Source organism: Trachypithecus francoisi, unplaced genomic scaffold (assembly GCF_009764315.1).
Source record: "Trachypithecus francoisi isolate TF-2019V2 unplaced genomic scaffold, Tfra_2.0 Lachesis_group4, whole genome shotgun sequence".
Lineage (NCBI taxonomy): Eukaryota > Metazoa > Chordata > Mammalia > Primates > Cercopithecidae > Trachypithecus > Trachypithecus francoisi.
In genome coordinates, this window is record NW_022681469.1 from 105,707,605 (window position 1) to 105,731,702 (window position 24,098).

General features: G+C 44.2%; 2 protein-coding genes across 4 annotated transcripts in view; both read left to right on the forward strand.

The window, feature by feature from the left end:
* RADIL (Rap associating with DIL domain) overlaps positions 1 to 24,098 on the forward strand; it is an 81,458-nt gene that overhangs the window by 17,846 nt on the left and 39,514 nt on the right. The gene's annotated exons all lie outside the window — the stretch shown is intronic.
* PAPOLB (poly(A) polymerase beta) lies at positions 3,893 to 8,798 on the forward strand. Its single transcript, XM_033195114.1, has one exon. It carries the CDS (start codon positions 4,706 to 4,708, stop codon positions 6,617 to 6,619), a length of 1,914 nt encoding a protein of 637 aa, XP_033051005.1. The 5' UTR covers positions 3,893 to 4,705; the 3' UTR covers positions 6,620 to 8,798.

Below are 24,098 nucleotides of genomic sequence, written 5' to 3' on the forward strand. Positions count from 1 at the left end.
ATGTTTTGAGAAATCCATCATTAGGCAATTTGTTATTGTTGGAACATCCCAGAGTGACTTCTACAAGCCTAGATGGTATAGTTCACTACACACCTAGGTTGTATGGCATAGCCTATTGCTCCTAGGTTACACACCTGTACAGTATATTTCAGTATACTGAATGCTAAAGGTAATTAGAACATAACAGTAAGTATTTGTGTGTCTAAACATATCTAAACACAGAAAAGGAGTTCACTCACCTCCCTTTCTGCGTCTGCTGCTGCCATAGCTCCTGTGAAAAACCTTGTGGTGAAGGGGGGCAAAAAAAAAAAAAAAAGAAGCAGGTTCTCGCTGGGCGTGGTGGCTTATGCCTGTAATCCTAGCACCTTGGGAAGCTGAGGTGAGTGGATCATGAGGTCAGGAGATCGAGACCATCCTGGCTAACATGGTGAAACCCCATCTCTACTAAAAATACAAAAAAAATTAGCCAGGCGTGGTGGTAGGTGCCTGTAGTCTCAGCTACTCAGGAGGCTGAGGCAGGAGAATGGTGTGAACCCAGGAGGCGGAACTTGCAGTGAGTCGAGATCGAGCCACTGCATTCCAGCCTGGGTGACAGAGCAAGACTCCGTCTCAAATTAAAAAAAAAAAAAGAAGAAGAAGAAGAAGCAAGTTCTGAAGTTCACTCTTGATTGCACCCACCCTGTAGAAGATGGAATCATGGATGCTGCCAATTTTGAGCAGTTTTTTCGAGAAAGGATCAAAGTGAACGGAAAAGCTGGGAACTTTGGTGGAGGGGTGGTGACCATAGAAAGGAGCAAGAGCAAGATCACTGTGACATCCAAGTCCCTTTCTCCAAAAGGTATTTGAAATATCTCAACAAAAAAATATTTGAAGAATATTGGGCTGCGCCTAGTTGCTAACAGCAAAGAGTTATGAATTACATTACTTCCAGATTAACCAGGACGAAGAAGAGGAGGAAGACAAGGATTAAATTTCATTTATCTGGAATATTTTGTATGCGTTCTTGAATAAAACTTGGGAACCAAAAAAAAAAAAAAAAAACACTGAAAAGAAACAGTAAAAATACAATATTATATTCTTGTAGGGCGATCATTGTATATATGGCCTGTTGTCCAAAATGTCATAATTTACATGACTGCAACTACAAGTTGTTTTATGTGCTATGAAAAAGAAGCACAGGTGCTCATTTGGAATGGGGGTGAGGGAAATTCACTCTGAAGAGGTGAAATGTAAGCCAGTGTCAAAGATGACAACACACCAACCAGGTAGAGAGCAGTGGGCAGTTGGTGGGGCAGGAAGAGCGTTCTGGGCAGAGAGAACAGCATTGTGCGAAGATCCAGGGATGAGACAGAATGAAGCAAAGGCAGGCACTGCAAGAAGGCCATTGCAACTGGTGCAAAGGGGAAAGTTGCAGCAGGTGCGGCTAGACAGATAGTTGGGGGAAAGATCAATCTGGCTTGTTATGTATTTTGGATTTTACACTGCATATAATGGGAGGTCATTGGAGGGATTAAAAGATGACTCTGGCTCCTAGGTAGAGAATACTTTGAAAAGGTCAGTAATAGGAGATTAATTCAGTTGTTGTAGAAGTTGAAATGAGAGTTGATGGTGGCTTGGACTAGAGTTATAAGGGAACAGGTAGAAAGCAGTAGAGGGGTTTTAAGTATATTCTGGAGGTGGCTTGGACTAGAGTTATAAGGGAACAGGTAGAAAGCAGTAGAGGGATTTTAAGTATATTCTGGAGGTGAAATCAACAGAACTTGTAAATGAATTGGATGTTGAGAATGCAAAAGAGGGAAGTGTCCAGAATGACTCCCAGGTTTCTCGTATCACGAGTTGGGTAGAAAGAGATGCCATTTCCTAAAATGGAGACTGAGAGAGAAGCAAACTATGGGAGGAAGAGTTAGAGTTCTCTTTAAACTATGTTAAGTTAAAGACATTCAAATATAGGTGGTAACCATGGGCAGTCAGATAATATGGATCTGGAGTTCAAATATAGGGGCAACCATGGGCAGTCAGATAATATGGCTCTGGAGTTCAGACAGTCTGATTAAAATATGAATTAATCTGTAAGTAGGAGATATTTAAAGCTGTGGAAATCAGTAGATTAACCAGGCAGTGAATGTACGTGCAGTGAGGAGAAATGAGGGCTTAGAATAGAAACTGGAGGAACTCCCAACATTTAGAGGTCAAGTAAAGGAGGAGGAATCAGCAAATTCGACTGAGGAGTGGCCAGACATGTGGAAGACAACATAAAGAGTATGGTGTTGCAGAGGCCAAGATGAAGCTACGATAGGTCAAAGATGATGGAAATCATTGGGGTCATGGATTGGGCAACATGGAGGTCACCAAAGACCTTTCTGATAGCTGTTTTTGAGCATGCAAGCCAATGTTGAAATGGATTGAAAAGAAGGTATTTATCTTTCTGGCAATATACGGGATTAATTATCCTGGAAAATCTTTCTATGTAAAGTGCCTGGAAATGTTGGATAAATACAAGAAGTCATTTTTTTAATGCATAGCTTACCCAGGAAAATAAAGGAAATCTCTAGGGGTGGAAAAAAAGAGAGATGCCTTGAAACCTCAGAATTTTAGCTGATTCTGAAACTAGAACCGCCCTAGAGGCATTTACCAGTCTTGGAAACTGAGAAACTTAAATTTAGCAGCTGTCCAAGAAGAGAGAGAAATCTCTTAGGACCTTAAAAGGTAGGAAGTTAGAATTGAGACCCCTCCAAATACAACTGGAATCCTCAAAGGGTGACACATTGAGTGAAAAATGGAATAGGAAAAATTTGCTACCTGGTGAAAGGAGATGGCAAAGGAAGTTCTCTTTCTTTACCTGGGTGGGAAAAACTAAAGACTGATCCTTAGAATTGAAAACCACATGTCCTCTCACATGTATTTGGGGTTCAAAGTTGCACCACCTAGATGTTGTGGATAATCCCTGGATAAGAAATTAGACTGTATGTAATTCTATAGTGTACAAGAACATCTACTGGAAACAAAGCAAATCCTCTTTGGAAGGACACATCCTCTACACAGGCATTCCAAGCCTCACCAGAAATGAGCTCACAATCCAAAATTACAAGACACAAGAAGTAGTGCCACTCTGAGTTCTTGGACAACAAAAAACTATATGGTTTCTCAAGAGCATTTGGAATTAGAATCATTAGTTATAGAGTATTAAATATGTATGTTTAACACGTTTAAAGAAATAAAAGGTGGGGGGAAAACATGAAAGAACAGAATGCCTCTAAAAGGAAGAGAAGCTTGGAAAAGAACAAAATAGTGTTTCTAGTAATAAAAATATAAGTATTTAAGTGGATATTTCAATGATGTTTAAACAGCAGACTAAATACAACTGAAGAGAGGACTTGGAGGTAATCTGGCATCACCCAGAAAGACACATGGCTTAAGAGACATGAAGGACAGAGTGAGAAGGCTGACAACGTGTCTAGATGAAGAGAATCAGGAGACAGGTGGGAGAACATATTCCGAGGAAGTGCCTGAGACGCTTCTGGAGATCATGAAAAGCATGACTTCTGATTTGGGAATCATAGTGTATCCTGGGTAAGATTATATTTTTTATTTTTATTATTTATTTATTTTTTTTGAGACGGAGTTTCGCTCTTGTTGCCCAGGCTGGAGTGTAATGGCGCGATCTCAGCTCACCACAACCTCCACCTCCCAGGTTCAAGCAATTCTCCTGCCTTAGTCTCCTGAGTAGCTGGGATTACAGGCATGCACCACCACACCTGGCTAATTTTGTATTTTTAGTAGAGACAGGGTTTCTCCATGTTGAGGCTGGTCTCGAACTCCTGACCTCAGGTGATCCGCCAGCCTTGGCCTCCCAAAGTGCTGGGATTACAGTAGTGAGCCACCGCACCCGGCCTGGCTAAGATTATTAAAGAGAAATCTATGCCTGGACACACAGTGGTGGGATCAGACAAGGCAGTAGGGACAGAGACTTTTACAGCTGCCATAAGAAAAGGCAGACGAGCAGCAGTTCATGCAGCTGTGGAATTCTCAATGGGAACCAGAGGACAGCAGAATCATGCCTTTAAAGCATGGCCAGAATACAAATGTTGACCTCGAAATGCTGCCCCAGCTAAACCAACGTCCAGCAACGGCCCAAGAAACAAGACAGAAACTGCTTTCCACCAACGGGTTCCCACTATGAAGGGGTCTTTGGATTTCCAAAGGGTGCACGCTAGGGTGAAGTGGGCAGAGGGTGCCCCCAGAAAACATGCACATCTGAGATGTCAGGGGACTTGGGGAGCAAAGAATTAGATGGGTAAAGTTGGGCAAATATGTAAAATAGTGATAATAAAGGGTTGAGTTTGGCCGGTTATAGACAACGTGAGCCCTGTCCAGCCCCATCTAGACCCCCCCGCGCAGCGGGAGGGGGCCCTCGGCCAGAAAGCCATGGCACCCGTGAGCCCTCGGGCTGGCGGCCGGTGCGCAGGCGCCCACGCGTGTACGGTAGGTTCTGGAACGCGGCCGCTGAGGGGTCTGGCGCCATGTTGGGACTGAGGGGAAGGCGGAGAAGCTCCTGAAGCGGCGGGCGCGCAGCGGGAGCGGGAGTGGGGTCGAACCAGGGCAGCTAGAAGCCCTGCCCTTCCCGCCTCAGAGGATCATGACCCGGGCGGCGGCCACGAAGGTCGCAGTGGTGGGGGACGTGCCCTGGAGCGGAGGGCGCTGAAAGATGATGCCGTTTCCGGTGACAACGCAGGGACCACCACAGCAGGCACCGCCACCGAAGTGCTACGGCATCTCCTCGCCTATCAGCCTAGCGGTCCCCAAGGAGACGGACTGCCTTCTAACCCAGAGGCTAATAGAAACCCTCAGGCCCTTCGGGGTCTTCGAAGAGGAAGAGGAACTGCAGCGCAGGATTTTAGTTTTGGAAAAATTAAATAATCTGGTAAAGGAATGGATACGTGAAATCAGTGAAAGCAAGAGCCTTCCCCAGTCTGTAATTGAAAACGTTGGCGGAAAGATTTTTACGTTTGGCTCTTACAGATTAGGAGTACATACGAAAGGTGCAGATATTGACGCCTTGTGCGTTGCACCAAGGCATGTGGATCGAAGCGACTTTTTCACCTCATTCTATGTTAAACTGAAACTACAGGAGGAAGTAAAAGATTTAAGGGCTGTTGAGGAGGCATTTGTGCCAGTTATCAAACTGTGTTTTGATGGGATAGAGATTGATATTTTATTTGCAAGATTAGCACTACAGACTATTCCCGAAGATTTGGACCTAAGAGATGACAGTCTGCTTAAAAATTTAGACATTAGATGCATAAGAAGCCTTAACGGTTGCCGGGTAACCGATGAAATTTTACATCTAGTGCCAAACATTGACAACTTCAGGTTGACTCTAAGAGCCATCAAACTGTGGGCCAAGTGCCACAATATCTATTCCAATATATTAGGTTTCCTCGGAGGTGTTTCCTGGGCCATGCTGGTAGCAAGAACTTGTCAGCTTTATCCAAATGCAGTAGCGTCAACTCTCGTGCGGAAATTCTTCTTGGTATTTTCGGAATGGGAATGGCCAAACCCAGTGTTACTGAAAGAGCCTGAAGAACGGAATCTTAATTTGCCTGTATGGGACCCAAGAGTAAATCCCAGTGATAGGTACCATCTTATGCCCATCATCACACCAGCATACCCACAGCAGAACTCCACATACAACGTGTCTGTTTCAACCAGGATGGTCATGATTGAGGAGTTTAAACAGGGACTTGCTATCACACACGAGATTTTGCTGAGTAAGGCTGAGTGGTCCAAACTCTTTGAAGCTCCGAGCTTCTTTCAGAAGTACAAGCATTATATTGTACTTCTGGCAAGTGCACCAACAGAAAAACAGCATTTAGAATGGGTGGGCTTGGTGGAATCAAAGATCCGAATCCTGGTTGGGAGCTTGGAGAAGAATGAATTTATTACACTGGCACATGTGAATCCACAGTCATTTCCAGCACCCAAAGAAAATCCTGATATGGAAGAATTTCGTACAATGTGGGTGATTGGGTTAGTGCTAAAAAAGCCAGAAAACTCTGAAATTCTCAGTATTGATCTCACCTATGATATCCAGTCTTTCACAGATACTGTTTATAGGCAAGCAATGAATAGTAAGATGTTTGAGATGGGTATGAAAATTACTGCAATGCATTTAAGAAGAAAGGAGCTTCACCAGCTGCTGCCTCATCATGTGCTTCAGGACAAGAAAGCACACGCAACAGAAGGTAGAAGATTGACAGATCTAAACGACAGCAGCTTTGACTTGTCTGCAGGCTGTGAAAACAGCATGTCTGTGCCTTCATCTACTAGCACTATGAAGACAGGCCCATTGATTAGCAGTTCTCAGGGTAGAAATAGTCCTGCCCTGGCTGTAATGACAGCATCGATGGCTAACGTACAGGCTCCTGAAATTTCCTTGCCACAGATGAATACCAGTGAAAGTTCAGGGGTTGCATTAAATGAAAGTATTCCTCATGCTGTCTCTCAGCCTGCCATTTCTCCATCACCAAAGGCCATGGTCGCCAGAGTTGTTTCTTCGACATGTCTCATAAGCCATCCAGACCTTCAGGAAACGCAGCAACAAACATATCTAATCCTATAGTTGGAGTCTAGAGGATATTCTTGCCTCATAAAGAAGAAAGGACCAAGAAAAGCAAAACAGAAGAGGAGAAACTCAATACAAAGACAAGTACAACTCCATTAGAAAAATCCAGACAGCATCTTCTCTGTTGGCCTCTCAGGTAACATCAGTATAGATCTTTCCAGTATCCCCATTCTCCCTGCAAATCTAGTTCCTGTTATCAAGAATTCAGTGAAAAAGGTTGAATGGTTAAAAACAACGTCAGGCGTCCATGCACAGTATCTGCCAACTCAACCTGTCGTCTTCAAATACTAAAGGAGAATGAAGGGTACAGGACTGGATATGACTTGAAATAGATTGAGGCTTATTTGGTAACTTCCTTTACTGGGCCAGTCTTGATCAGAAGTCCACATTAGTATGTGACAGCTAGAGGTACTGTTATTAATGTGTCAGCAACAGTTACATTAACTATTTCAAAGGACTACTGCCCTTAAAAAGAAAAAAACCTTTCAGCTATATTTGTACCCGTGACTGACATCTGGACTGGATTTATGTTTGATGATTTGTTGGGAAAATTTGCAATACAAACTGGTATCAGAATTCCTTATACTGATGATGCACTTTATATTTTCTATTAGAAAGTAGAACTAATTTTAGATTTTTCAAATTGGTGAATTTTATCTTTCCCTGAAGAGGTTTGTTCACTATTAATGTTAAAATTGGCTACCATTGTGCAGTGGTGTACTATACTTCAGAGAAAGCATAAAAGTACATCTAGCTCAGTCCCTGTGAGGTAGTTGTAACCCTTTAAAATGAAATGTCAACTTTAAGGTATGTATTTGACATCAAAACAATCATTAGTAGGTCTTTGGTTTTGATGGCACACTATGGAGAAAGGACACACTGGTTTCATCCGTAGAACTGTTTTAGAGAGTAATCAGCGATCAAACATTTTCTTTGAGCTAACAAAGCTCCATGTTCTCTTTTCCTCAATCATTAGTCCTAAAACAAAAAAGCTTTTTGCCTCCCCCTCTTTGCTTGTATGGGCACAGTATGCTTATGTGTCATTTCACAAGAAAAAAAGAATAATAATCTCTAAACCATGATGTGAAACCGACAATCCTGTAGCCACGTGGCACAAACACCAAATATTGGTTACAATGAAACACTACATTTTAGCAAAACTTTACTAAATGTAATGTCTATGAGATATGTTTCTGATCTTGGATGACCATTTGATCGCTTCATATGAGAAGTTTTGTACATTCCACAGAATACATCCTTATAGGAAAGTTAATTTCCAATTGCACACATAAGCAAAAAGGCATTTTCTTCAAGAATTTTAAGCACATTTTTATTTTTAAATGATTTATCAAAATTCATCTCTAAATTTTACATGTAGAAACATAAAAAAGTAATTTCTAGCAAGCACTTGACATCTTATTGGCTTTCTGCTCTTTTAGTCTACAAAACATTAGCAATACTTTAAGTTGAAAAAAAAAAGATCCCTCGTAATTAAGCAGTAGAGCATCTATGTTTAGGAAATATGAGGGGCAACAGATGTGAATGAATGAAAGTTTAGTCTTGCTTAATCTAGACAGCAAACTTAACAGGCTTTCCAATTAGCCTTGCTTTAACCCCTCCTGTCCCTCCTCTGACTCTGCACTTTTCGTGTTAAACTGCAATTACTTAAACTCTTTTCTTGTCTTTCTGGATTAATTTTCTAAAGTTGGAATATAGTCATGTCCTTTTAGGCTGTAGAGACTTTTCTTTCACCATTACCTTCTGATCTCTAGTATACAGTATTTTTTTTTCTCACATCTTTGCCCTTTCACCACAATAATAAATCGGGTGAAGTGTGCACAGTATCTGTATTTCGAATGGCTATGGTGTTAAGTTGAAATGGCCAGGCAAAAATTTAGTCTGGTCGTTTTGTTTACACATTGGGAAAAAAATTAGTTTATTAAACATTACCTGTAACTGTATCTGTTTTACCAAGCTGGAACCTTGGAACTTTTTATTTCTAATTTTTATTACTTGAATGTCAGACCATTTTTCCTGTGATGTACCTAGTGAGTGGAATTTGCTTTGTTTTATAGTATCTATACTCCTGGTATATTCAAGCACTGTTTTGAAAACAGATGACTTATTTCTCCATTAAAAATGCAATAAAAATAAATGGCAAACAAGCAAAGTGAAACTAAAATACTGGACAGTAGTACGATTTAAATCTAAGATATGAATTCAGATGTACTTACATTGTTCTGAAGGAGGGTAGAGACACTGATGAACTTTTCAACTTTACTCAGTCTAGAATGTAATAATGTTTAGGGAAACATGAAAAGGTTAAAATTTCAAATCGGTAAAGATAAAAAATGAAGTTAAGCCGAATTCAAAAGAAGGCAGGAAAAAAAGGGAGAAAGCATACAAAAAAATAGAGTAAAAAGAAAACACAATCTATGGTCATGGAAATGAAACCAAATATATCTGTCACTACAATAAATGGACCAAACTTCGTGTTTTAAAAAGGCAGAGACAGTCAGATTCCATGGGAAAACCAAGTCCAACTGTATGCTATTTTACCTAAGAATGAGACACAACCAAAATAAAAGGATGGGGAAAAAGCATGCTAATGAAAAGAAGCTGGTATAATAACAATATCATTCAAGTGGGTGTCAGAGCAAAAATAATTATTAAAGGCAAAAGGACCGTGCATTAATGATAGAATACCTACCGCATCAGGAATATTGAATAATTTAAAACTTGTCTGCACCTAATAAATCAGCCTCAACATAAAATAACAAAAATGAACAGAAATTGCTAAATATGTCATTATCATAGAAGATTTCAAAACAGCCTTTCATTAACTGATACCAAGCAGATAAAAATAGAAGGGAAACAGTTTTTGAACACAGTCCAGCATAGTGGCTGGTGGACTTTTCGCATTAAGGATCAGATAGTAAATATTTTCAGCTTTGTGAAGCCATGGGGTCTCTCTCGCAGCTACTTAACTCTGCCTTTGTAGAGGGCAATCAGTCATAGACAATATGTAAACAGATGGCCAGGGCTGGATTTGTCACCCATCCCCCTCAGCCATTGTTTGCCATCAATGATCTGGTGAACATTTGTTATAGAACCTTCCACCCCACAATTGGAAAATGCATATTGTTCTCAAGTATTGGGTGTGTACAAAAATTAACCTCATGCTATATCAAAAGTAATATTTAACACACTTCAAAGTATCTGATTTATAGGACATGTTCTCTGACCACAGAACAGTAAGTTAAAAATTAAGTAACAAATAGCATAAAGAAGACACAAAAAAGCTCAAGTCATAAAAGAAGAGATTGGTACAATTAAGAAATTTTGTTCATCAGATAATGAACAGTGAAAAGTGAAAAACTGAAAAACAGGCCCTAAGCTGGGAGAAGATTTTGTGATAAGATAAAACTGACAAATGATTGCTATCCAGAATATATTAAGGATGGCAAAGGAAAAAGTCTATTTTAAAGATCAACAGGTCGGGTGCAGTAGCTCATGCCTGTAATCTCAGAATTTTGGGAGGTCGAGGCGGGTAGATCGCTTGAGGCCAGGAGTTCGAGACCAGCCTGAGCAACATGACAACATGACAAAAAGCCATCTCTACTAAGAATACAAAAATTAGCTGGTTGTGGTGGCATGTACCTGTAGTCCCAGCATGTACGGGGCAGTCCCAAGAGGCTGATGCAGGAGAATCTCTTGAACCCAGGAGATGAAGGTTGCAGTGAGCTGAAATCACGCCACTGCACTCCAGCCTGGGTGATGGTGAGAGTCTGTCTTAAAAAAAAAAAAAAAAAAAAAAAAAAAAGCTGGATGCAGTGGTTCATGCTTGTAACCCAGTGTTTTGGGAGGCCAAGACGAGCGGATCACTTGAGGCCAGGAGTTTGATTCCAGCCTGACCAATGCGGTGAAACTCCACCTTTTGTATTTTTCTCTACAAAAGATCCAGAAATTCGCTGAGCATGGTGATGCGCACCTGTAATCGTAGCTGCTTGGGAAGCTGAGGCATGAGAATCGCTTGAACCCAGGAGATGGAGGTTGCAGTGAGCTGAGATCACGCCACTGCACTCCAGCCTGAGCGACAGAGCAAGCTCTGTCTCAAAAAATGAAAACAATAAAATCCCCAACAACCCAGCTTTAAAAAAATGGGCCAAAGAAATGCATAAGCATTTCACAGAAGAGGAACTAGGAACAGCCAATAAACGTGAAAATTTGTCCAATCTCAGTAATAATAAGGAAAATACAATATAAGACCAGAGAGGTATTTCTTTTTTCTTTCTTTTTTTTTTTTTAACAAAAATATAAAAGTCTAACTGTCTAGGTATGGTGAGGATGAGGAGCAATGGAAACTTGAACACAGTGCCAGTGAGAACATGGTGCAAATTGTTTTGGCCCTTTTGGGAAGCAGCTTGGTCTTACCTAGCACAGTTGACGACAGGCCCACACTCTGCGTTCCAATTATCCTACCCGTAGGTCTTCACCCTTGTGCTGTGGGACACTGATGTACTTCATCTTACTGATCCCCTTAGTCTTTGGGGTGACCAGAGTCTGTGGGACCACAGCCGTGTCCAGAACCCTACACACCTTCTAGTTTACCTCCAGTGTGCCATTTAAATACCATAATTTTCTCTGGTATTTCTCGTGGTGGTAGAAAAGTCAGAAAGCATTTGAAAATGAGTATGAGAGTGTTTATGTTAATGTTTTGTCGTAGCCTAAAGTTCCAAACAATCCACATATCCATCAATGAGGGAATGGCTGGATGATGGCATATTTGTGCAATAAATACCATAAAGTTGTGAAATTAAACCGTAGCTACCTGCGTCAATGTTAGCTGTGTCTCATTATGTTGGGGGGAAAAGCACATTGCAGAAAAATGCACAGAGCATGATACCATTTATATAAGGTTTCAAAATAAGCAAAGTAGAGCTGTATAATTTAGGGTTCCAAAAATGTGTGGTATAAATGAAAAAAGGCCATGTTAAACACGGAATCCAGGAAAGTGATTCCCTTTGGTAGGATGAGAGGTGGGGACAGGCAGGAAGATGTGCTTGGGAGGGTTGATGTGATTCTGGAACTAGTTCGTTCTTTTTAGGTTGGGTGGTGGATGAAATGGTGTTCATTTTGTTATTAGTCTAAGTTACAAATGCTTTCATATGTGTGAAATATAATTAAACAACCAATACCAAAGTGGTATCTTTTTGTTTTTGCTTGTTTGTTTGGAGACAGAGTCTTGCTCTGTCGCCCAGGCTGGAGTGCAGTGGCACGATCTCGGCTCACCGCAACCTCCGCCTCCTGGGTTCAAGCGATTCTCCTGCCTCAGACTCCCAAGTAGCTAGGATTACCGGCACCCGCCACTATGCCTGGCTAATTTTGTATTTTTAGTAAAGATGAGATTTCTCCATGTTGGTCAGGCTGATCTCAAACTCCTGACCTCAGGTGATCCGCCCGCCTCAGCCTCCCAAAGTGCCGGGATTACAGGCATGAGCCAACACGCCCGGCCTACCCCCAGCATCTTCAAGTCAGCAGTGGCATGTCGAATCTCCATCATTCTTTGAGTATTTGACTTCCTTTCTGCTTTTTAAAAAGTCCATGTGTTTAGGTGAGGCCCACCTGTATAATCTCCCTTTTGATGAACCCAAAGTGAACTGATGAATAAACTTATTTACATCTCTGCAAAAATCTATTTTGCCATACAACAAAACATAATGATGAAATGACACAAACAGTTCCCACTCACACTCAAGGTTGGAGGGCAGGTTATGCAAAGCAAGGGTCACTGGGGGTCATCTTAGAATTCTGGTTGCCACAGTCTGCCATCTGGCCTCCAGTAACCCATAGTTACACCCGCATGCAAAACACACTCACCCCATCTCAAGGTCCCCCAGTCTCATCCTATTACAGTATCAGTTCAAGTCTAAAATCTCATCATCTTAATCTAAATCAGGTGTGAATGGGGCTTCTGGGTATAATCCATTAAGTACCACTCTTGGGGCACTATTTCTTTCCATCTGTGGACCTGTGACACCAAAGACACAAGTATCTGCCCCAGCCCTCCCAACTTACAAGGGTGGGACAGGCATAGGGTAACAGTCACTCTGGTTCAAAAGTGAGGGAAATGGACTGGGCACATGGCTCATACCTGTAATCCCAGCACTTTGGGAGGCCGAGGCGGGTGGATCACATGAGGTCAGGAGTTCGAGACCAACCTGGCCAACATGGTGAAACCCCATCTCTACCAAAAATACAAAAATTAGCAGGGTGCGGTGGCACATGCCTGTAATCCCCGCCACTTGGGAGGCTAAGGCACAAGAACCACTTGAAAGGCGGAGATTGCAGTGAGCCAAGATCGTACCACTATACCTCAGCCTGGGCTACAAAGTGAGACTCTGTCTTTAAAAAAAAGAAGGAGGAGGAGGAGGAGGAGAAGGAGAGGAAAAGGAAGAGGAAGAAGAAGAGGAAGAGGAGGAAGAAGAAGAAGAAAGGGGAAATGATCACTCTTGTAATTCAAGCATTTTGGGATGCTATGGTGGGAGGATGGCTTGAGGCCAGGAGTTCAAGACCAGTCTGAGCAACATAGCAAGACCCCATCTCTACAAAAAATAAAAAATTAGGCCTGATGGCACACACCTGTGTTCCCAGTTACTCAGGAGGCTTAGATGAGAGGATTGCTTGAACCTAGGAGTCTGAGGTTGCAGTGAGCTATGAACATGCCACTGCACTCCAGCCTGGGCAACAGAGCTAGACCCTGTCTCAATAAATACATAAATAAATAATAGGAGAAAATGGAAGGTAAAAAGGTGCCACTGGCCTGGCCCAAAGCATTTTTGAACTCTAGTGAGGCAAATTCCAGTCCAGTGGAAGTTCTTTTGTTCCATTCCAAAGCCTGGGGATAGTCTCTTAGCTCTGCCTTCTGTCCTGTTGGTGCCACCCTCTGGGATCTTGGCTTCCTCCTCTGAGTCATCTTTCCCTCTGCATGGACGGTAGCGTGTTTATCAGCTACTTCCTGTCTGTAGCCACCCCCTTCATTTTTCAGTGTCTCTGTTCCTTTCGGTCTAGGCCAGCAGTGTTTCTGCTGGCATAATTTTCTGAAGAACTTGTGGGCCGGATGAGGATTTCACAAGAATTCACTCCATTAGACAGAAGCCACATCCATAAATGTCTCTGAGATAATCCCTTCTCTACTTTTAGCTTCTGGTGAGATGGTGGAGGGACAGTGCTCTTGAACTTCCTTGAGGTGCTCTGTTTTGACTAAGAAAAATATACGAGAAACACCCTTACTCTACTGAGTCATTTATGTGACCAGGTACCCTGACCTTTTGGTCCTCCTGGGTTTCAGCAAAAGGTTGTCCAGGCCTACACTTGGTTTTTCCTCTCTGCCTCCCATCAGAAGCCACTTCTGACTTTTGGCATCTCTTGTCATCTGGAGAGGCTGTGCATTTTCAAACTTGTCCAGTGTCCTGGTTCTTATTTTGCTGAACAGTTCTTCAATTTCTCTCTCTCCTGTTGCCTCTCACCATAAGCAGCAAGAAGAAACCAGGGGGCACCTTCTATACTCTGCTTGGAAACCTCCTTGGCCATCTCTTCAGGTTCAGCATTTGCAAATTCTGCTTTCCAACAACTGCAGGATGACAATTTCAGTGAGCTCCCTGCCCTCACATCACAAGAACCCTCCTTCCTCCAGTTTCCAGTAACATGCCTCTCACTTCCTTCTGAGCCTTTGCTGGCAGGCTTGTGAGCATCTAGGTTTCTGCTGTTTGCAGCAATTTTGCCTTTCTCTGAGGTGATTTAGGAAAGTTCTCACTTTATTCTGAGAAAGAAGCAATGTCTTTACTGTGCACATTTCCTAGTAGCCTGTTCAAGGTAATCTAGACTTTTTCCATCCTGCTTCTCAGAGTCCTTCCAGCCTCCACCTACTGTCTGATTACCGAAGCACCTTCACGTTTTAGGTATTTGTTACAGTAGCACCCACCCCATTTCCTGGCACTAAAATCTGAACTTTTCTTTCTTTCTTTTTTTTTTTTGAGACGGAGTTTTGCTCTTGTCACCCAGGCAATGGCACGATCTCGGCTCACTGCAACCTCCGCCTCCCAGGTTCAAGCGATTCTCCTGCCTCAGCCACCTAAGTAGCTGGGATTACGGATGTGTGCCACCATGCCTGGCTACTTTTTTTTTGTATTTTTAATAAAGACAGGATTTCACCATGTTGGCAAGGCTGGTCTTGAACTCCTGACCTCAGGTGATCCACCCGCCTTGGCCTCCCAAAGTGCTGGAATTCCAGGCGTGAGCCACCGCACTCGGCCCTGAACTTGTTTTCTATTGCTTGCAACTACAAGTGCAGCTTAAAACTATAGTATTTAACTTACGTTTTCCACAAGTCAGGAGTCTGGGCATGGGGGAGCTAGACCTTCTGTCCAGGTCTCACACAGCTGCACTCAAGGTATCAGCTGGGCTGCATTCTTCTCTGGAGCTCAGGGACTTCTTTCAGACTCACAAGGTTGTTGGCAGAGTTCAATTCCTTGTGGTTTTAGGACTGAAGCCTCTGCATCTCTCCCCTCCTCTCTCACTGGCTTACAGCCGGGGACCACTCTCAGCTCCCAGTGACTGCTGTCAGGTTGCCCCTGTGATGCCCTGGAGAACTTCCGTGGCATCACACACTTCTCACACTTCATATCTCTCTGACTTCTCTTCCGTGACCAGCTGGAGAGAACTCTGGGCTTTGAAGGAGCACACGTGATTAGGTTTGGCCCAATGAATAACCTCAAAGTCAGCTGATAGACAACCTTAATTATATCTGCAGAATCTCTTCTCCCATGCAGCATAATCACAGAGTGAGCCCAGAGGGCAGAGATCATGGAGCCATCTTAGAATTCTGCCTACCATAGTGACCTTCCGTGCTTTTTCTGTGCTTATATTATTCTGCAGGGGACTTCTTACATATGTATGTACATACCTACAGGGTTCTTTTTGTCAAAGTTTTTTTTTTTTTTTTTAATGGAATCATCTGTGTAGTGTGGGTAAAAGCAATGAAGAAAAAAATGAAAAGAAAAAATGGGGGAATCATATACTTAGTTTTCTGTATTTTTCATACCAGATCCTGTCTGAAAATTACATCGTGTGTTATACCTCCAATTCATTCATCTTAATGGTTATGGAATATTCCTTGGTGTAGACGAAACACTATGTATTTGGGGATTGTTAGGAACAATTTTGCAACTTACCTTCCTACGTATACCATATTTCACCAAAGAAAAGATGTTATCAGTAGTAAGATTACCAGTGTTAACCAACATAAAAAATACGACAATTAAACTAAGACATAATTCTTATTATCTAGGATTTTTATTTTTGTACTTAAGCTATATCGTATCTAAAGATTTATTTCAACACAGATTTTGATCTGTATTCGTTTTGTGCGTACACAGAAAGGTATGCAGGAGTGAAATGAATTTAGAGTCTAAGTCTTTTCAAATCAGAACCGTCCCTGTCCACACTCCCCACACAGTATCATTTTCTTTGTCCTCAAGCGGATTGGTGATGTGGCATCCCCTGCTGTCTCATCTCTAGTATGTTCTTCCAAGCCACTTGCTATTCAGTCTGCAAGTTTGTTGCAGATAACAGCTGGAAGGTATGTTCATTCTTTGGATGGTCCTGAATTAACTGAAATGTTGCAGAATCTCGCCCCAGGCAAAACAACCAAGTTCTCGCCTCACAGCTGCAGCCTGGCTGACGTTCCACAGAATACAGGATGTCTTCCAGTTCCAGAGATGTTAGAAGATAAACACCTGTGTTTAGGAGTTGATGGAATTGATCCTATGAACATTCGTTCATTCATTCATTCATTCTTGTAGTAGAATGAGAACTATGTACACTTAAAATTTTTTACTTATTTTCACCAAAGTTATGTATATATATGCACAGTTAAAGCAATACTTTCTCATTACTAATTAAAAGCAAAACAGCAGTTCTCTGCCATAGCCGTTCCTTCTTCCCAGTTTTGAACTCCCCACAACCACTTTCAACTGTGAACTGTTTCTTTTTGGCTTTTAATTCCTTATCTTTTTTTTTTTTTTTTTGAGACCGAGTTTCCCTCTTGTTGCCCAGGCTAGAGTGCAATGGCACGATCTCGGCTCAACGCAACCTCTGCCTCCCAGGTTCAAACGATTCTCCTGCTTCAGTCTCCCGAGTAGCTGGGATTACAGGCATGTGCCACCATGCCCGGCTAATTTTGTATTTTCGGTAGAGATGAGGTTTCTCCACGTTGGTCAGGCTGGTCTCAAACTTCTGACCTCAGGTAATCTACCCGCCTCGGCCTCCCAAATTGCTGGGATTACAGGCATGAGCCACCAGGCCTGGCCTAATTCCCTGTCTTTAAATAACAAATGTATCCTGCTATGTCTTGATTTTTTAAAATTTTAGACATTTTCTAGTGACTTCCTTCAATGGAAAATGAGAACTTAGGTCTTTTCACCAACCCCCTCCAAATTTCCAATTCCTATTGCCCAGCCTTCTCAATATAGTCATTTTTTTTTTAGCTTAATAATCAGGGTTTGCATTTTTATGATCATATATAGCTTTTCACAACTAAAGATGGGTCCATACAAAGATTGTTTATCCTTCCTGTCCAACTTCTGTTTTTCTTTGTAGTTAATTATTGTCCTTCTTGCTTGTCCGTTCTTTTCCTCGGTTCTTTTTATTATTTCCGCATTCCCTTAGCAGTCTTAATTGTCTTCTCTCTTTTAAGATGTTTAGATATATTCGATATCTTATCAATTTCAGCTTCTTGGAGCCGTCTTCGTTGTCTCTGTTGGATTATGATGTAAAGAAATGTATTTGCTGAGTTTTTTTTTTAAGTTTTATTATAAGAGATATTTTTATACCATAAAATTTACCTGTTTTTAGTATGCAATCGAATGAATTTTTAGTAAACTTACAAAGCTGTGTGATCATCATCACAGTCCAGTCTTAGCATTTTTTTTTTTTTTTTCAGACAGGATCTCACTCTGTCACCCAGGCTGGAGTGCAGTAGCGGGATCTCAGCTCAGGAGATCGAGACCATTCTGGCTAACACGGTGAAACCCCGTCTCTACTAAAAATACAAAAAAAATTAGCCGGGCGTGGTGGCGGGCGCGGTGGCGGGCGCCTGTAGTCCCAGCTACTCGGTAAGCTAAGGCAGGAGACTGGCGTGAACCCGGGAGGCGAAGCTTGCAGTGAGCTGAGATCGCGCCACAGCACTCCAGCCTGGGCTATAGAGCGAGACTCCGTCTCAAAAAAAAAAAAAGATTGTACCTCTGGGACAAAAGAGACAAATACCCAGTGGTGCCTGGGATGAAACAGCGCCCTCCACAGGGCTGTCGGTGTTGGTGGCCTGCCCAGCGCCATGCTGGATGCGGTGAGCAGGACTGTGCTTCGCTGGTAACCGTGACCCGCTGGAAGAAAAGGGCTCACAGGCTTCCCAGGGTAACTGGCTACGGCCCCTGGTTTCGGCTGGAGAAAGTTCTCGGTTCCGCCACGCTGCTGTCTCCTCGGCACAGCCCTGGAGAGCTCCGTCTCCATCTGTGTCTGCCTAACAAATGGCTTAAGCATTTTATCTCCTCAGTTACCCATTATCTTAATTAGGTTTTCAGTTGCTTCTCAGAGAGCGCGATTGTTGTTCCCTGAGTAAGACTCTAATTAGTATGAGGCGGTCCAAGTTTCATCATGGAAATAATACCCTACAGTATGTAAAAAATATTAATAATAATAATTTCTTCTCCCTCTAAAAAAATGGAACCTCTTAATTTGCCGAAAATTTGGAAAATAAGTGAAAGTATGAAGAAAGGAGTAGAAATCACCTGTCGGCTCACCTCCTGGAGAGAATCATTTTCAACGTTTTGGTGCTTTTCATTCTGGTGTTTTCTTAGTGTATGCATTCATTTACTTCATTTAGTGATCGGTTAGAGATGGGGTTCTGGCGTTTTCTCAGAATATGCCTTCGTTTTCTGACTGTATGTATGAGGTCTTGCTCTGTCACCCAGACTGGAGTGCAGTGGCACAATCATAGCTCATGCAGCCTCCATCTCGTGGGTGCAGTAGCTACTCCTGCCTCCACCTCCTGAGTAGCTGGGACAAGGTGTGGCCCACCACATCTGGCTCATCTTTTTATTTTTGTGGATTCGGGGTCTGGCTGTGTTACCTAGTCTGCTCCCAAACTCCTGGCTTCAAGTGATCCTCCTGCCTCAGCCTCCCAAAGTGCTGGGATTCCAGACATGAACCACCATGCCCAGCCTACATTAGCTTTCTTTAGGTTAGGTTTCTTTCTTTTTTTTTTTTTTTTTTTTTTTTGAGACGGCGTCTCGCTCTGTTGCCCAGGCTGGAGTACAGTGGCCAGATCTCAGCTCACTGCAAGCTCCGCCTCCCGGGTTTACGCCATTCTCCTGCCTCAGCCTCCCGAGTAGCTGGGACTACAGGCACCAGCCACCTCGCCCGGCTAGCTTTTTGTAATTTTTAGTAGAGACGGGGTTTCACCGTGTTAGCCAGGATGGTCTCGCACTCCTGACCTCGTGATCCGCCCGTCTTGGCCTCCCAAAGTGGTGGGATTACAGGCTTGAGCCACCGCGCCCGGCTAGGTTAGGTTTCTAAAGTATTCTGCAAATATAATTTTCATATACAGGACACCTCTCGCTTCTTTCTTCCTTTTTTTTTTTTTTTTTTTCTACATAGGTCAAATTCTGACACCCCTTGCTTCTTAATTCGCTCCCTTTCCTCCATCCTAGCACTCAGGGGCCACGTGTGATTGACTCCCGGGTCATGAATCTGACATGATTTGCTTCTGATCTTTAAAAATATTACTGGCCAGGTGCAGTGGCTCATACCTGTAATCCCAGCACTTTGGGAGACTGAGGTGGGAGGAATGCCTAAGCACAGGAGTTTGGGACCAGCCTGGGCAAAACAGTGAGACCCTGTCTCTACAAAAAATACAAAATTAGCTGAGTGTGGTGGTGTCCACATGTAGTCCCAGCTACTTGGGAGACTGAGGCAGAAGGATTGCTTGAACCCAGGATTGCTTGAACCCAGTAAGTGCAGGCTGCAGTGAGCTGTGATTGTGCCACTGCACTCCAGCCTGGGTGACAGAGCAAACTCTGTCTCAAAAACACAACAAAACAGTCTGAATTTTGCTTATTCACCATGTCTAGTCACCTTGCTAATTTCACTTGTTAATTGTAATAATTTTTTACGTAGATTCTTTTGCATTTCCTGCATACACAATCACATTGTCTGCAAAATAATGATAATTGAATTTGTTTCCTTCTTTCTTTTCTTTTTTTTTAGACAGAGTCTCACTCCGTTGCCAGGCTGGAGTGTAGTGGTGTGATCTCAGCTCACTGCAACCTCTGCCTCTCAGGTTCAAGCAATCTTCCTGCCTCAGCCTCCCAAGTAGCTGGGACTACAGGTGCCTGCCACCATGCCCAGCTAACGTTTTGTATTTTTAGTACAGATGGGATTTCACCATGTTGGTCAGGATATTCTGGATCTCTTGACTTCGTGATCTGTCTGCCTTGGCCTCCCAAAGTGCTGGGATTACAGGCGTGAGCCACTGAGCCTGGCAACTTCTTTCTTTTCAATCCTGTATCTTTCCTCTATTTTTCCCTGCCTGTTGTACTGGCTAGGATCTAGTACAAAGTTGAAGAGAAGTGGTTACAGCAGGCATCATTGTCTTGTTCCTGATGTCAAGAGGAAGTTACATATACAGTCTCCCTAGAATTGTTTCCCTAATGGGAGAATTGGTTCCCAAAAGCGAGGCTAATATGTTCCTGTCTAACCACAGTTGCTTTGTAGGGCCTTTTTTTTTTTTTTTTCGGAGTCTCGCTCTGTCACCCAGGCTGGAGTGCAGTGGCGTGATCTTGGCTCACTGCAACCTCCGCCTTATGGGTTCAAGCAATTCCCCTGTCTCAGCCTCCCGAGTAACTGGGATTACAGGCACCCACCATCATGCCTGGCTAATTTTTGTATTTTTAGTAGAGACGGGGTTTCCCCATTGTTGTCCAGGCTGGTCTTGAACTCCTGACCTCAGGTGATCCACCTGCCTCGGCCTCCCAAAGGGCTGGGATTACAGGCATGAGCCACAGCACCCAGCCTTTGTAGGGTTTCTGTAATGAGAATAAAATGGAATTAGATGCAAAATGCCCAGAATCAAGCTGGCCATGGCACAGGGAGGTGCTTACCAAATTATGCCTAAGCAGTTCTTTTTTGTACATTTGAAATGATTTTTCTTCAAGCACTGCTTGATGGTCTTAGGGCTCTGTGTCCTTTGCTGGCTTAGAAAAGGGTGCTTCAGCTAAAGGAAGACTCATTTCAGGCCTATCTGACCTCTGTGTTTTGCAGCAGTAACTACAGAGTTTATTTAGCAGTGCGCCCCCGGCTGTTACTAGGGGCCACTTTAAAATCATCTCTTGGCCAAGGGCGGTGGCTCACGCCTGTTATCCCGGCACTTTGGCAGGCCAAGGCAGGCGGATCATGAGGTCAAGAGATCAAGACCATTCTGGACAACATGGCAAAACCCCGTCTTTACTAAAATTACAAAAAATTAGCTGGAGGGAGGGCGGGGTGGTGCGGCAGGCACCTATAATCCTAGCTACTCGGGAGGCTGAGGCACAAGAATCGCTTGAATCCAGGAGGCAGAGGTTGCAGTGAGCCGAGATGGCACCACTACACTCCAGCCTGGGCAACAGAGCGAGACTCCTTCTCAAAAAAAAAATAAATAAAAATTGTCTCTTGCCGGGCATGGGGGTGCACGCCTATAGTCCCAGCTATTCTGAGGCCAGATGTTCGAGGCTGCAGGGCGTTATGGTGACCACGCCTGTGAATCCACACTGCACTTCAGCCTGGGCAACATAGCAAATAAGCAAAATGGTCTCCGTTCCCCAGTAGCGGTCAAGTTCCGCAGCCCAGGAACGTTTCATTATCCCCTCTGTCTCCAGTCCTAGTCACCTCATCTCTGAGGCCTGAGAGTGAGGATGGGTGACAGAAACGGTTCCAAGTTGTGTATATCATTATTCCAAACCATCAAGAGCCGGGGAGGGAAGATAAAACAGGATCAGGAGGTGAAAGCTGCCGGCTGAGTTTATAGAGGAACTGAGCGACGTTCAGGAAAAGCCTGTGTTTTTCTTTCCAGGGCTGTTCAGAGTCTGTGGGAGCTGGTGACGGTCACCAGCTGCTTGTCCAGGTTCCCTGTGCACCCCCGGCACGCAGAGCCCCGCCCTCTCTGCCAGCAGCGCGTCACTAGGCGCTGCCTTCTCGAGGAGGGGAGGGGGTGGCCTAGACAAAGTCGTGTGGTGGTGGCTGCATGCTGTCCCCTCGCCTCTTCCTCCAGCAGTGACTACCTTACCTAGGAGATGAGGCTGTGCTCAGCAGCTCGGTTTGGCCCAGGCTGGGGAGGAAGTCCGCTAACAGGGCTTCAGGGACACAGAGCTCAGCGCTCCTTTCCTTACGGCCTCTGCTGTGAGAGTAGAAGAAGGATGTCAACAATGACCGTCCCATCCCGATCTTCCCCATTGCCCCGGCGCCCTGCACTTTCTACTCCTTCCATCCCATATCAAAGGCAAACATTTCATGGCCAGGCAGGCCTGTCTGCGAACCATGGTCCCTTAGGAGGCCTGCATTGCTATTCCAACCTCTGGCCTTGTCACATCTTTTTTTTTTTTTTGAGACAGGTTCTTGCTCTGTTGCCCAGGCTGGAATGCAGTGGCATGATCATAGCTCACTGCAGCCTCGACCTTCTGGGCTCTGGTGATTCTACCACCTCAGCTTCCCAAGTAGCTGGGACTGCAGGCACACACCACCACGCCCAGCTAGTTTTTGTATTTTTTTGTAGAGACGGGGTCTTTGCGATGTTGCTCAACCTGGGCTTGAACTCAAGCCATCCTCTTGCCTTGGCCTCCCAAAGTGCTGGTATTACAGACTGAGCCACTGGGCCTGGCCTTGTATTATCTTCTTACAATATCAGAAAGTGTACGTTTTGCTTCTGAGGCTGGGACCCCATGTATTAGCAGATGTTTGCAGCCAGGCAGGTCCCTGAGGGATGCTGTGGGCAAAACAGTGCTACCCACCAAGGTCCTAGTTACCCAGACCCTGCCTTATTCCTGGGCCGGGTTGTTTTTCTGCCTCTCCACCAGAGCAGATCAACAAGGGGCAGCAGGGGAGACCCACACCCGCGGGCTTCCCCTGCAGGAACTGACAGACACTTATCCTGAGAAGGATTGAAATTGACACTAAATCAAACTGGAGGCCCCCCACCAAGCTCTCCCAGTACTTGTGGGTATCACCTTGCTCCCTGTAAGGAACCGCTGTGGACAGGGCTTTGGGGGAGGGGGAGTGCTCTGGCAGTGGCTCCTCTCCCTGACTGCTGTGTTCTAGAACCTTCCAGATGGCATTTACCAATACAGATTCCTGGACATCCCTCAAACCTATGCAGCACCTCTGTTCCCAGTGAACTCAGTCACGCCAGGGCAGGAACATTCCCAGAGATCCTTGAAGAAGACGAGGGCGTTGGGGCCACAGCTGACCTCGGCTGAAACTAGGCAGCCCGTCTTGTCCCTCACATGGGGTAGGCAACGAAAGACATGGGTATATTCTGGCTTGCAGCCTGGAGGTGTCCCCTTCACCCACAGCAGGGACTGGCGCTTTATTCAAGATGAATAACTTCCCATCTAAAATTACTGTCATGAAAGGCTGCAGCCGTCCTGCCATTTTGCTTTATTAGAATTCATTTGTTTCGATATAGTGTTTTCTTTTTGTTGTCGTTTTGTTTTGTTTTGAGACGGAGTCTCCCTCTGTTGCCAGGCTGGAGTGCAATGCCGTGATCTCGGCTCATGCAACCTCCGCCTCCCGGGTTCAAGCGATTCTCCTGCCTCAGCCTCAGGAGTAGCTGGGACTATAGGCGCCTGCCTCCATGCCCAGCTAATTTTTTTATTTTTAGTAGAGACGAGGTTTCACTGTGTTAGCCAGGATGGTCTCAATCTCTTGACCTTGTAATCCGCCCACCTCGGCCTCCCAAAGTGCTGGGATTACAGGCGTGAGCCACCGCGCCCAGCCAGAAATAGTGGTTTCTTGATGATGTATTTCTCACTGAACTTATTTCATGTTGGCGGACTCTCCCATTGGTTGCACAGGGGCCCCTGGGGTGACCCTGTTCTTGGCAAAGAACATACTTGTATAAGACTCCCAAACCAGGCAGTCCCTAAAATTGCAAAGCCCTGGCCTCCCCTTCGTGAGCAATGTGCTGCCAGGTCTGAGGGCCTTGAAACGTCCACGCTGTGTGTCTAGCGATGGCGCCATGTGATGCTTCTGAAGGTGGCTGGGGTCAGCGTTGCGAGAGATGCTCTCCACGTGCATCTGTCTCCCTCCACCCAAAGGCCAAGTGGGGACGATTTCTGTCCCAGTTTAGGTAGATCCACCCTGGGACTGCACAGCGCTGACATGCTCA

Bases quoted from the DNA above. Each gene is read 5' to 3' on its own strand.
- PAPOLB (XM_033195114.1), top strand. From the start codon at position 4,706: ATGATGCCGTTTCCGGTGACAACGCAGGGACCACCACAGCAGGCACCG.